The sequence below is a fragment of the Corvus moneduloides genome, chromosome 6 (genome assembly GCF_009650955.1).
Source record: "Corvus moneduloides isolate bCorMon1 chromosome 6, bCorMon1.pri, whole genome shotgun sequence".
Classification (NCBI taxonomy): Eukaryota; Metazoa; Chordata; class Aves; order Passeriformes; family Corvidae; genus Corvus; species Corvus moneduloides.
This window is the reverse complement of record NC_045481.1, coordinates 24,074,366-24,088,689: the sequence shown is the minus strand read 5'-3', so window position 1 is coordinate 24,088,689 and position 14,324 is coordinate 24,074,366. Positions and strand designations below refer to the sequence as shown.

The window sequence follows — 14,324 nt, the reverse complement described above, 5'->3', positions numbered from 1 at the left end:
CTCCCATTTTCATTGCTTGTATTTGTTTTATTGTTTGTGGGGGTTTTGTGTGCTTTTTCATAGTCGCTGACACAATATATACTGAATATGAAAGACTGGAGTTCAGCAATACGAGAAGATGGTGACACTGAAGACAATCACTGGGACACAGATATAAAGGGTGAAACAGAGAATGGAGAGCACTTAGGTATGGTTTGTGTCGTTTCCCTATTTAAATATTTAACAGATGTTTTAGAAATAGGGAATTGACTGACTTCCAGAAAAGTTGAAAGATTAGCTTTAAAGAAGTCAGATTTCTAAATCTCACCCGATGTCATTCATGTCGGACAGTTAACTGACACGTGGACATCTCTGGAATAGCAGCCTATTCTCCTGTTTAGCAGTGTGTGGCATATATGCTGTTACAGAGCAATGTAAAGACTCAGTGTTCAGTCTCTTGCAGAATGACATTAGCCTGTGTGAGTATTAAGCAGTGATTCTGTGGCATTTCTAGGTGGAAATCTTGCTTGTATATCTTCTTCAAGCTCTTCCCAGCAGTAGTACTGAGGGTCCTTAGAGCCTAATTTCTGCTTCCTTGTCATTACAGAGGTGTTACTTGTTGCAGGCAGTGTGGTAGCACTGTCATCGAATGGGTGTAGATGTGGGTCCCCTTAAACAGCAACACAGAAAATCCCTTCTTCCTCCGCTTTCCTGCTGCGGCTTCTTTTTATGCTGGTGCTTATGATACCATAGGGCACGTGCCCGTGAATCCTGCAGTGTGCGTTCAGCATCTCACTTTTAACGTGACCAGTCTGAGTTGTGATTGATTGGCAAACAAAGCACTACAATATAGACATATCTTCTACCCACACCCCCGCTTTTTTTTGCTCCTTTATTCTCCAAATATGCTGTGCCTATTGTGGTATATTGGCATTGCTCTTGTATAAAAACAAAATAATAGCAGTAAGCTCTCACCAATCTTTTTGTGCTTTTTATGTGACTTATTGTTCTATTCCTTCAACCAGATGATAAGCAAAAAAGAACTGTAAAGAAATTGATCTATGCTGCAAAGGTATGTGATTTTAAGAAACTTGTGGGTGGAAGAGGGGAAACTTGAGGGAATACATGTAATTATTCTGGTAATACCAGTATTAGAGTTCAGCATCTTTTAATGTTTAATCAGATATTTTTGCATGCAAACAGTTTCTTAATCTGGTAATATTAAAGTGCTGTCTTTTTTTTCAATTTTGATTGTAGTTAAATGCTTGTTTAAAGACCATGGAAGCAGAAAGAGACCAAATGTATTCAAAACTGTCTGATGAAAATAAAGCTAAAGGAGAACTTACAGGTAATTAATGTTGGTTTGCCTTTAATAAGATGCTGCTTTGGTAAAATGGTTTTACAGGCTGCAAATATTAATTCCAGTAAAAACTGAATTAAGTTTACATTAACAACTACTTGATTTTTAAAATTCATGTTTCAAGTTGCTTAGCTATTTTAAATACATGATTTTAGACGTAGAGTAATCGAAGTTGCAAGTTTGGTTGTACTCTGTTGGAATATTCTGTAGCTATTAAGATATAGAATCTTAAAATACAAGAGCAAAGTTATGTTAATAAATAGCTAATACCTCCTTTACATAATTTCTGGACATGAAACAGTGGAGTTTTAATCTAAATTTTAAAACCATCTATTAAAAGGGTAGCTTAATTATAGTTAGTTTGTAATGGGTACAAGATCAATCCTTAAAATATAAAGTACTGCATTTAGAGAATTGAACCTAAAAGCATCTTGCTCTGTTTTTTTTCCATTGTTGTGTAGGACATAGTGAATTAAACCTTATGAAATGAAAGCCACTTTAATTCAAATTAAAACCTGTAATTAGCTATTGCTTTCATAATCATAGCTGGCAGAGTAGGCATCACATATGAACATACTGCTTTGATATTTGGGTGGTGAAATGCTCTGTAAGACTGTTTTTTTGGTTTCTTACAGTCCTTTAAACATATTCCTTGTGCAAGTGTGTTCTCCAAATTGACTGTAGCTCTGTCCCATAAAGGTATTCAAACTTAGTTGAAGCTTTGTTTTATTTCTTGAAAAGAGGCACAGGAATAGTAAACAGGAAAAGAAACATGACTTTGAGGTCAGTTTGGAAAGATGAAGGTAGTTTGATGAATCTGAGTTACCCATTCAGGCTGTTGGGGAAGACCTTGTGTGGGTAAATCTGCAAGAGCATATGATGGTACTAGTTTTACTTTTTTAGTCGAACAATTACAATAATAAGAGCCCTAAATGAAAATTTAGATTCTGAATTACAAAACTGCACTGGTTTGGAGCAAAGGCCTGATACGCGTGCGGGGCTGCACTTTGGGGCAGGTGGAGAGTATAGTTGCTGGTTTCTCATTTTGTGTCATATGTTGAATTACAATAACATTATTTCTTATGTTACTAAATCAACATTTAGGTTTTTACAGAGTTTTTGTGTACTAAAATATTGCCAATGTGTTATCTCAATATAATTATTTCTAAATTTGTCAGAACGCATAGAAAACCTTCAAAGTCAACAAGCTTCCTTGCGGTCTGAAAATGAACGTTTTGAAAGTGAAGTTCAAAAGCTTCAGCAGAAACTTAAAGTAATGACTGAGCTTTATCAAGAAAATGAAATGAAACTACACAGGTGCTGGTTCCTCTTCTTAAGTTCAATGCTTGCTGTTTGATTTGAATGTAACTCTGATTTGGGGGACTGAAAATTATTGAAAGTGTGAATACTACTCTCCAGAATTTTCTGAATTGTGAAGACAATTTATTACACTTCCATGTGCATTTGTAATTCCAGTAGTTTATAGAAGCTGTTTCCATGAAACAATTCATTTTAGGGCTTTTCCACAATCAAGTATAGAAACAAAGAAGTAACAGATTTTTAATCTATGAAACAAGGCAATTAAAGTAGGAAAGCTTTATTATTTTTTCTTTATTTAAATTATTTTATGATGTAATACGTGTCAAAGTGAAAGAAAATCAGTAGGTGCTTTAACTGTGAGATATATTTTATGTAATAGAGAGAGCAAGGAATGTCAGAGGAATTATGAGATATATATAAAACTAAACGTAAAATGTAGGCAAGCTCTTGTTGATAAGCAACATAAAACCCTTGTGAATCAGGCTTTCCTCACCAAGAAAACCAGAATATGAAGGCTGTACTATCTGCCTCACAGTCGGGGTGTTGGTAGGGATTATGACCTGAGTGATTGAAATCAGAAATATGTTTAGGACTAGAAATTAAAGTTGATTGGTCCAGAGCATGTACTAACCTTCAGAAGTGTGTGTGGCAGCAGGGCACATCATTTTAGGGCATGATGGTAAAATTACAGTTTCACTAGTCGGAAATTATTTCTTTGAAGAGTGGGCATAATCTTGAAGGCAGGAAGAGAATCAGCACAAGACTAGATCCTGTACTGAGCAGTATGCAGGACCTTTTTAAAGTATTACTTTCAGTAATCTGCTCTGTAACATATATATTTGTGTAGATATTTAGCCTCTTTGTAGATGCAACAAACCCTAGAAATCACTACATTAACATTTTGATTTTTAAAAAAGAGCAAGGAGGGAGTGGGAAGGAACCTGTTAAAAAGAAGATACGATAAGCAGGCAGAAAGAAGACTGTGGATGATATTTAAAAATGCCTCACTAAAACTCAGAAAATGTATGCTGCTAGTCAAAGAGTTTTAGAAAAGCCAAAAAGGAGTGGGGAGAAGCTGGTGTGGTGATGTAGCAGCACAAAAAAGATTTAGAATTAATTAAGGCATCTTCTGAAAACTGGGTCTGTTCAAACAGGGGAAATGAAAAAGTAGGAAATGATTGAGTAGAAAAGAAATTTAAATCATGTTCACGAAATCCATGATTTAGACAACTTGATTGCTAAGGACTGCTGTTCCCAGGAAAATGACCAGTTTATCCATTCAGGGGTGTATGCAGCACTATTATTCACGTGTGTTCTGCAGAACTACCTTGTCCATAATTTATGGACTGGAGTATATGAGTTTTCTCTTCTGTAGTGCCCAATAAGGCATAAAGATAAAAAGAGGGACCTGGAAAGACTTTTTTTTAAAAAACAGCTAGTAACAATCTTTTTTTCCTCTAGAAAATTATTTTTAGAAAATACCAGAACAAATCATTGACCATTAGTGTAGTTGGGGTTTTAGTTCGTTTGATATGATTTCTGGCTGCTTTCAAAATTGTTGTCTTGAAACACAGTTAACCATAGTTTTTGAATTTTGTTTAAAGGAGGTTGACAGTAGAAGAGAGGGAACGTCTACAGAAGGAAGAAAAGCTTTCTAAAGTAGATGAAAAAATTATTCATGCTGCTGAAGAACTTAACAGCTACAGGTAATTGCAGACTGTAGTTGCTGTAATCACTTGTTCCAAAGTGGAGAAAGAGCAATAGAGATTTAAAAAAACCACAGCATAAGCAAATGTATTTTCTTCCAGTTTCTTTGTAGTGCGTGTGTGTTAGATGCTAGTTTGTGTGTAATAATACAGACTAAGGGTGGTTTTACTTCGTTAAAGCATCTGAGTGTTGAAGATTATGGCAACTTCTCTTCCATTAGAATGCTAATTGTACTGATACATTAGCTTTAATGGTGTGGTAGAAGTGGGTCTCTAATCTAGTTCCCCTTACTGAACAAAGGTAAAAACACATAGTTAAGAGAATGTTGTGAAATAAATGGAATGTTCAGTTTTCCTGCAGAGCTAACATTTATGCTGTATAGTTATAGTATTCTATTTCTGTATCTCAAAGCTTGTCAAACAGTCCTGTTGCTTAGAAATTCTTTACTAAAATATTGTCATGGGTGAATATTTGCTGTAGCTGTTTTTTAACTGCTTTGCTCTGGGTTTGTTTCACCAGCTGTGCACCTCTGGGTTTTTTCTGCATTTTCTCTAGCTGTGGCATAATTTTTCAATATGTAACGTGTATTTGCCATCTTACTTCACTGTTTGTGGGAGTATTAGGTCTAACTGAATAGCTATCAATGCTTCCTGAGGAGTTAATTAGATGAATTCTTTCTTTTGGACATTCTTCAGTATTCATAAGGAAGGCATAATTCACCCTTCCTGATTTATTCAGAACATGGACTTTGTAGGCATCCTAATTGCAAATTGAGTATAACTAAGCAATGTCTGTGTCTTTGGCCCACCTGCTGAGAGAGTGTAGAACCTAGAGAGACTGTGCACAGGGCAGCTGGCAGCAAAGGTGGCATCATACATGTGGTCTTGAAGTAACTTCGGTGCAGGTGACTGTCCCTCAGGACTGACTGGTAGCCTGTGACAATGTGGTGCTCCAGCCACATCAGTTCCTGTGCTGAGCTGGGTGAGGCTGGCTGGTAGGGCATGTGAGGAAGGATAGCCTTTATATTGGAAACATCACCAATCATGAAAAGTTGGGGCTCTGTTGGGGTTTGGGTTCTGCTCTCTTGTTTACATTCCTGGGTGCAGTAATGTAAGGCCTAGAATTTCCACTGTTAGAATAATTTTTATGTATCCCATGGGCCTAAGTGACAATATTGTCTTTTGGATAAAGAAAATCTTAATTACACCTTGTGGCTACCGTTGAGTTTATTGTATTCAAAACTTCCCTGCACATTTTATTGCAATATCATAAATCCTCATTTTGTAACAGGGAGCGAGCAAAGGATCTTGAAGAAGAGCTGGAGAGAACCATTCGTTCTTATGAGAATCAGGTACTTCGTGCATTGTGACAACATCTATGCCAGTAGGAGGGATGTTACTGCAACTGGAATACCACTTGCTGTTAGCTTGTGAACTCTATTTGGCTTGGCTTTGTTGGGTGTCTAGTTTTGCCTCCCCCTCCTCTTCTTAATGTCATCTGGTTTTGACTGACACAATTTCATAGCAGAGATCACCAGATAACTTTATTGAAAAGTTGAATTTTCAGTTTAGGTGTCTCATTATAAATTATCCACACATATTAAATTTATAAAAAAGAGCATATAATCATAAGTTAGGGGTTTTAGATGAATAATGAATCTTCTCTTTCAGATTACTTCACATGAGAAAAAAGCTCATGATAATTGGGTAAGTTCTAAATACTTAATTTTCTGAGTTTTGTGTGTCTTCATTTTTCATTATTTGAAAAGCTTGCTTTATCACTTTTTGTTTTTTACTAAAAACAGCTTATCAAAATTATCTCTAACCTTTCACTTTTGAACATATGGATTTCTTGCAGAAATACACAAAAGCCTGTTAAAAATACTTCTGTTGTATAAAATAGTTGGAAAAATTAAGCTGGATACTTACGAACACAGTAGAATGATAATCTTACATCATTTTTTACAGCAATAAATCCACTGGAAGAACATGACACTATATAACAAATGTGTGACATTTTGCTAATGGAAGCTTTTGGCCTTGTTTCAATGCCATTTTGATATTTTCTTTGGGCGTACGTTCCTTCTTTTATCTCCAAGTAGAAGATGTTATGTCCTGTGAGAACAGTATGTTCCATTCACAACTTCCTAAGAGTGTTTCTACAAAATCCATTTTTGCCTTTTTTTTCCCAAACAGGAAAATTTAAAATATCTCCTGACTAATACATTCTTCACTTTCCCAGAATATCTGAGATAAATTCCTGCTAAAAGCTATGGTGCTTTGTAGTCATAATTCCAGAGATTTTATGTATCTGATTTTAAAATAAAACTTTCTTACATAGAATTTAAGACTTTAAATCTTCTGTAGGTGCTTCAAAGCAGCTATAGCCAGAGAATTTAATTTCTGGAGTTTTAGGAACCTGCAGGAAAGCCTTATCATCCCTCAAAAATTTGGGTTGTAGAGCTGCTAATGTCATTTGCTGATGTACATGAGGCTCCATACACGAGTCATATCTTGTGAAAATGCAGTCCATACACTTCACACAGAATGTCTTGGGTCTAGGAACTGTCATATTTATGGAGCACTTAATCAATAAATAGCATTATCTAAGCATCTGATTTTTGTCCTTCCCCAAAGCTGACAGCCCGAGCAGCTGAAAGACACCTCAATGATATAAAAAAAGAAAATGCACATAACAGACAAAAGTAAGTGCAGTCCTCATCTACTCCTAAAGAAATGCAGTTTGGTATGTTTTGGATTTAAGCAGTTCGATGTTTTCTGTTAATGAATTGTGGCCCGAACAGGGCAGAGAGATCAGTGTCCAATTCGAGTTCTGAAAGGGAGTCTCTTGAGCTTTCCTGTGATTATGACATGCAAGAAAGTAAGAACTTAGGAACTATGTGAAGTATTGAAATACTTCAGGAAAGAAGCAGAATGTACTACTAGAACACAAATGCTGGGGGGGGGTATTGTTTGTTTATTTGTTTGTTTCAAGTAAGAATATATCACCCAGATGTCATGATTACCTTATGATTTTACAGCTTATCTCAGAAGTTGATGCTGAATTAACAGTTGGTCATAGTTGAGAGGAACTTCAGGTGTGAGGTTAACTAATACTTGTACTGTGACATCCTCTCTCTTATTTATTTAGGGAATAAAATAAAATACCATGCTTCATTTAACCAGTTAGGTAGAAAGCCTGGCAGTAAACAATGTAGTCTGGTAAAGCTTTTGCATTTCTTGGTCACGTACTACTTACTTGTTGTCTCTTTGCAGATTAACTGAAGCAGAATTTAAACTTGAACTTTTAGAAAAAGACCCTTATGCTCTCGATGTTCCAATGAGACCATTTGGCAGAGGTACAGTACTGAATTGTAAAATAGAGCCTAATTATTTTGGTTTATGGTTTTGTTTCCCAAGACCACACCTATGTCATTGTTTGAAACTATCTTGGCCATGTGTATGTACAAATACCAGTCATTTATAAAAAAAAAATTGGGTCATAAGTGACTCTAGGTCACGTCAAGTATTTTGTTGAAACTAAGAGCATCTGTAATATTGATGAGAGTAGACTGGGAATATGTTACACATGGTAATTAGAGCACAATTTTCATTTCAGTTACACAGTTTGGTTTTTAAGTTCACCTGAGAAGTTATTTATACAGTTTGCTAAACTAAGTATTGTGAACTTGAGCATTTTGTTTTAACTGTTCCAGAGCATTCCCCATATGGACCCTCACCAATGGGCCGGCCTTCATCTGAAACAAGAACTTTTCTTTCCCCTCCAACTTTATTGGAGGGTCCTTTAAGGCTTTCACCTATGCTTCCAGGTGGAGGAGGAGGAGGAGGAAGAGGTACAATTCTTAAACTTGAAAATTTATCTATTCTGGATTTCTCTCTCCTCTCCTACAAACCTGTCACACCTTTTCCTCTTGCTGGTGACAAAAAGTATTAAAACAACCAATTCAACATAAATAGTTAATTGGAAAAACTCTTCCTGTTTTTCAGCTTCCTTCTAAAGCTGTTTAATGTGTAACAGTACAGTTGAAAATCTAGTTGTTTTTGATAGGTTGGTCAGTGGATTCACTTTAAAAACATAAATTAAGAAAAGTGAAAAGCTAGACTTATCAGTTGTCTTCTATTTCTTGGACAGATGGGGTTCTGCTGAAATAAACATGATTTTAAAGTAAAAGAGAGTCAGTTAGTTTTCTGAAGAAAGAATACTGCCCCTTCCATTTCATTGGTCTACAGTCAGTGAGAGAATGTTGTCAAAAATATAAGGTAGTTTTATTGGGAGTTGTGGTACTAGAAAGTTACTGGTTCAGTAAATTGTTTCCCTTCCCTTTGTTCTAAATTTGAAGCAGCAGAATCAGCAGAGAGTATTTCTTCCCTGCTGATAGAAGGGACCAGGAAGTTTGTGTGTAAGGAGTACAATTCAGAGATTCAGAAGTAGGTGAAAGTAAGCTGGGGTGGAATGGGTTGTAAGGGAAAAAAATACTCTCCATTCATATTTTTGATGTTGGTGGAAGCAGTGTAGAAAAATGCTTGAATGAAGTTCAGCATCTGTTACAGGTAACAAAGAAGCTACTGTTTAATTTATTTTTACCATTACACCTATTGAAGCCTGTATTAATTAGTGGGAAATATGTCCAAATGTCTCTCCTATAAGGGTTTCTATAAGCGCAATTATAGTACTTATCTCACAGTGCACAAGACACACAATGGCTTCAAGTTGTAAGTTGAATTTTAGCACGGAGAATTAGAGTATGATAGCAGAATTCAGTATTTCTGTAATTTTTCAGACCCAGTCTGTTTTAAAGGAAGCTTGCAATCTAAAATCACTCATTTTTACAGTTTTTCTTGCACTTGATTACGTGTTGACCTGGCCTTAGCGGGGTTTTTTTGTTTGGTTTAGTTTTATTCTTCTTCTTGAATAAAGAATTAGAAAGAACCAGAAGAGTGCTGAATCCAGATGGGTGTTTTATGATACCGGTATTAACTCTCAGCATGGTAATTTTCAGTTTGATTAGCAGCAGGATTTTATCCCTGAGAAGATTATTTATCATGGAGGTACTAGTTTCTGATTCAAATTAACTGAAACTTGCGAAACTACGAGTTTTTTAGAAAGCATTGCAGGTCCTCTCTGTTGTGCTGTTGTTGAACTAAGAGCTTTTCATTGCACACCTTTAAACACCTCTCGTGGACATAACTGGTCATCAGCACACAGCTGGAGAGCCTTGTGGAGCCGCACGCCTCTTTGTGTCCTGACAGTGTTGGCACTCCATGATTTGTTTCACTATTTCCAGACTTAATGAGGAAAGCCATAGCAGAGGATTTAAAATACAAGAGTGAATAACTACCTGATTTCTTTGATTAGGATCCAGAGGACCAACTGCCGTGTACGAAGCTGGTAGTGAAAGAGGAGAGCTGAATTCTGATACATTGACTGATCCCCACAGACCACCATCAGATACTGGATCCCTGTCTCCTCCTTGGGAAAGAGAACGCAGGATAATTCTGCCTCCACCAGGTATAAAACTCTGCTTAGCTACTGTATCCATGGAAAAGGGGAGCTACTGACTTGCAGTGTACATATGTAAGTATTTTGGGTTTAAAAATATTAGGTGTTTTCTTGGACCTGCACATGCAACCAAACTGGGTTTTTCTAACAGCAGTTTTTTTCCTCTTCTTTAACAGTGGGGTTCACTTGCACTTCTCTGCTATCTTTTAAATACACGTTGGTATTACCAGGGGAAAATCAACTGTTTGGGTTCATCATTTTACTGGGAGTCTGTGTAGTGTATCAAAAGGCCTGTCTGGGCTGGATAGTTAATAAAAGATCTGAGAAGTAAAAAGTTTTAATTTATTTAAATAAAAACTAGGTAATGTTGAAAAATACTGTTTTACAAAAAGACCCCATTTATATTAATAGTACAGGAGTACCATGGTACATTCATCCTGTCTGGCACATGTTTTCCTGTTGATACTGTCTCTTCAATGATTAACAGCAGCAAAATCAGTCTTCACTCTCACTTCTTTAGCTAAACATCTGTATTGCACATTACCATTCAGGGAAGGCAGAGATGAGTTAAAGAGGATTCTGCTGATATTTCTGAAGTAAAAACTTGGGGGGATGGACAACCTTCCTGGATACCTGTAATGAAAAAGAAAAAATGTTAAAAGTTTAGAGAAAATAAAAATTCTGGTAATGTACACAGATGAAGGTACCTTGCAGTACCTCAGTTATTACTGCAGCAAGCAATACCAGATCTGTGTGAAAGCCTGGTGGTAGAACTCAGGGTCCTCTCAGGATGTAGTTTCTCATTTGGCAGGTCTGGTCTGATGACGGGATACTGCAGAGGGGTAGTCTTGTTTTCTTGGCCTTTCCTTGGTGTTCTTAGCCCACCTTTGCACTTGGATCTCACAGATACAGTTTGTCTTGTAGCTGCATGATGGATTGCTAGATCTGATGCCAGCAAGTTGGTGGGAACATATTGCAGCAGTAATGGAAAACAGCATTCTTACCTAAGAATGGCTTAAAACATACAGTACCTTATTTTGTCTTCAATCTTCTTTGCTGGACCTTTGTTTCAAGGGAACACTGTTTATAACTTAGGCAATCTTAGCTTTCAAAATTCTGCTGTATGTTAAACCAAAAACCAGTGAACTTTCTCTTTTGCAGCTCTTTAGAAACATAAGATATTGGATATACTTGGTGGGATTCTTCTGTTTGGGTTATTTAAGGTTTGTTTGCTCACCCTGATTAATAGATACTTTGTATATTTACAAGAGCGTAAGATACCAGAGAATCTTTCTGGTCTAAAATTATGTGGAATGTGAGGAATAAACCTTCACAGACCTGTTTTGTGATTTCTTCAATGTTAGGTGAGCCTTATGCTGATCCAGTTCTTCCTGCTCGAAGACAAGAGAGATTTTTCCCTAATCCTCCAAATACTGGAAGACTTTCTGGACCAGCAGAACTACGAACTTACAATGTGCAGTCTTTTGATAAAACAGGTGGGAACTGCTTCCATGATACTCTAAAATGGAAAATCTCAGTGTAAACTGACTGTGCACAGTAAGCTGTGGCAAGAGGACAGGTTTATAGCTACCACAGATCTGAGGTTCCATTGTGTAGAAAACATTTTAACACCTGCTGCCCTTGCTGCAGCCATTCCCTATTGGAGCAACAGCCCTCCCTGCTGACAGGTGGGTGGGATTCCATGAATGGCAGTCATGAGGTATTTTTTTGGTCTGCCCTCACTGTTCTGTGTGTTGACCACTCATAATTGGTTTAGAGTCTGTTTGATCCCTCCCATGAGGCTCATCACAGCATTAAAACATCACAAACCCATACTTGAATTTCCATGCCACACTCGGTAAAGTTAGAAAGGGTTAGACTCACAAAGAGTGAAACAGAAACAGCCAACTGTTCAAGTGTCCACTGGCTTGGTGCATGGAGGTGGAAGGTCCTGAGACCTCTTCCTTCAAACTGTTGACTATACTGGCAGCTTTTTGTAGTTCACAGTGCAGTTGCCTCCAATTTAATCACACCTTTCACTGACCCACTAGTTTTGAATAGGCCAATTACATATATTTTAGTTTGTGACACCTAGAAACTGCCAGAAGCTCATAGGCAAAGTTTTGGTCACTGAGACCTTATCACTGACAGCTTAAAAGCTTATTACTTATTAAGCATTTTTTGTCTTTATGTAATGCCCTGGTAAGTCACATGTGTCTGATTCATCAGCGAGGTGAAGCCATTAAATTCCCAATAGAAACTTCACCACCCAGGACTCAGTTACTGACAGTAGAAGTTACCATCTCCCTTGCACCATTTCTGGCACCTTTGCTGCTTGGTGTCACAGTTGTGAGAACAGGGAATGCTGAATCTAGTTTCAGGTTGAAGGTTCAGGTTTCAAAGTGGATCGTTCTTTACTGGAAGATAGTTCTTCCCTGTGCAGCTACTGACCTTCCCTTTTTCCCAAGCCTTCTGTCTGTTTCACTTCTGCTTTCTAATACTTCATGTTCCACAGAGGCCTTTCTTCTAGAATCTGGCTGCTGACTGAAGGACAGGAGAGGTGCACTGGTCTTTGCACTTGCTTACTGCGTCCCTTTTTACCCCTTTCTTCAGGCACTGCCAAGCAACAATTAATTTATTTTTTTAAATGTTGTATTCAGTTCTTGGGCGATTCTAAACCGCAGTAATGGCACCAGGGTTTTGGATAACCCTGTTGCCAGTGTTTAACAGGTCATTAAGCATGTGTGAATGTTGCTCTTTACAGGCACATAATTTCACTAAACTTGGGTGAGTATTTGTAAAAAAAACCCTTCAATTAAAAAACCAACCACACAAAAACCAGCCCATCCAGCATATCTGATTTAAGAACACCAGAGTATCTCACAGTACTGAAATCAAGGCTCCCACTCATTAAGAGTGAACAAGTTACACTTCTTAGGAAGATGATCAAAATGTTATTTAAAGTGAACAAAATAATACGGATTTTCCTAAGCTGGGGTGGCAAATTATAAAAACTTTTCACTTGAGGAGGTACCTGGGGCAGGAAGCTTCTTGTCAGAAAGAAGAGTTAAAGGCTGGCAGAGTTCGTGAGCAACTTCACAAGGACCTAAAATGGAAAGTGTTATGCAACCTAAATACCAAGGCATGAATATTCTCTGTGTGACATAGGAGTTGAACTGTTTTAGATTAAGTAACAATATCATCAGTGAGGCAGGGCCTGCTTGAAATGACAAGTAATTTAGAGTTTTGAAAAGACCTATCTGTTCATTGAGAAAAAAGCTTTGTTTGCTTTCAAGAAGTAGAAATACAATATGCACATAAAAATTCAGTCACTAGTTAGAAGTCTTGTTTTGGTCTGGTGGTTTTTAGTATATCTATTCAAGCTGAAGTGTAAGAAAGCAATATACTTCAAATCCCAGGTTTGGGGGGTTGTTTGTTTGTTAAAAGAAAGTGGTTTTAGTGTATATATTTAGTATATTTATATCCAGTCAGATTCTACTCTCTGACAATTTCCTTTAATAATTTTCTCCAGTTGTTATAGAAAATACTTGTTCCCAGTAAAGTTTAAAAGTAAAAACACTGAAGTTTCTATTTCTCTCTTTACTTATAAAGTAAGGCAAATGAGAGGATTATTATTATTATTATTATTACTACTATTAATTCCTGACTGCTTGTCCAAAACTGAGGTAGTTCTGGAAGTCTTCTTGAAATTTGTCAGCCAAGGAGGGAATTGGTTTTTGTCATACTTGATCTGGATTTGTGTCAAGCTCTGTGCCAAGAGTCTATGATAGCACAGCCATTCCCAGCGTGGGGTTTACCAAAGAAATAAACTATTAGTCAGAGGGAGGGGGAAAATTGAACTGCTACTTGCTGTTGGTTTTGTTGCCTATCTATCCTGATGTCAAAAAAACTTACTGAAATTGGTGGAGAGAAAGAGATCAGCACTGAATAATTTCTTTAACTTTTACATACAGATGGACAGACATCTTCAGAACATAGTCCACAAACAGAACCAAGTGGAGATGGGATGAAGGATCATTCTAACTTTAGTGTAAGTAGCTAAAGAGCTAAAGTAGCTAAAGAGCAGCTTGATTTAAAGAAGCTTTAATTTTCTGCAAAAACCAGAAACATTTGTCTGTAGTCCATTGGTCACATTATATTGCACTCTGCAGTGCAAATTATAAAATTATATGTATACTTTATCACAGCACTTACTGCCTTGTGAATTAATTTTGATGTATTACTAATATAGTCCCTGTTGAAAATTAATTATGTCCCAAAATATGAAGCTATGGTCAAGTGGATGGTCAGTACACATAGATAGCCTTGCTCGGGATTATGCTGCAGCTAAGGCAGAGCTGGAACTAGCCCTGAGCTAGTGTCACACCTACATGAAAGCAGGCCTGATGGGACTGGAGAGGTTCCCTTTCCCTCCACT

At 37.1% G+C, this 14,324-nt stretch overlaps 1 protein-coding gene across 3 annotated transcripts in view; it reads left to right on the top strand.

The window, feature by feature from the left end:
• Positions 1-14,324, top strand: part of MIA2 (MIA SH3 domain ER export factor 2) — a 36,473-nt gene that overhangs the window by 20,510 nt on the left and 1,639 nt on the right. For all 3 annotated transcript variants that reach the window (XM_032113575.1, XM_032113576.1, XM_032113577.1), the window contains 13 exons: positions 64-187; positions 1,005-1,051; positions 1,237-1,327; positions 2,518-2,656; positions 4,264-4,365; positions 5,657-5,717; positions 6,037-6,072; positions 7,003-7,070; positions 7,642-7,724; positions 8,082-8,219; positions 9,743-9,895; positions 11,251-11,382; positions 13,861-13,937. In XM_032113575.1, the coding sequence (XP_031969466.1) occupies positions 64-187; positions 1,005-1,051; positions 1,237-1,327; positions 2,518-2,656; positions 4,264-4,365; positions 5,657-5,717; positions 6,037-6,072; positions 7,003-7,070; positions 7,642-7,724; positions 8,082-8,219; positions 9,743-9,895; positions 11,251-11,382; positions 13,861-13,937 (1,251 nt within the window). The remainder of the gene's footprint in view (positions 1-63; positions 188-1,004; positions 1,052-1,236; positions 1,328-2,517; positions 2,657-4,263; positions 4,366-5,656; positions 5,718-6,036; positions 6,073-7,002; positions 7,071-7,641; positions 7,725-8,081; positions 8,220-9,742; positions 9,896-11,250; positions 11,383-13,860; positions 13,938-14,324) is intronic.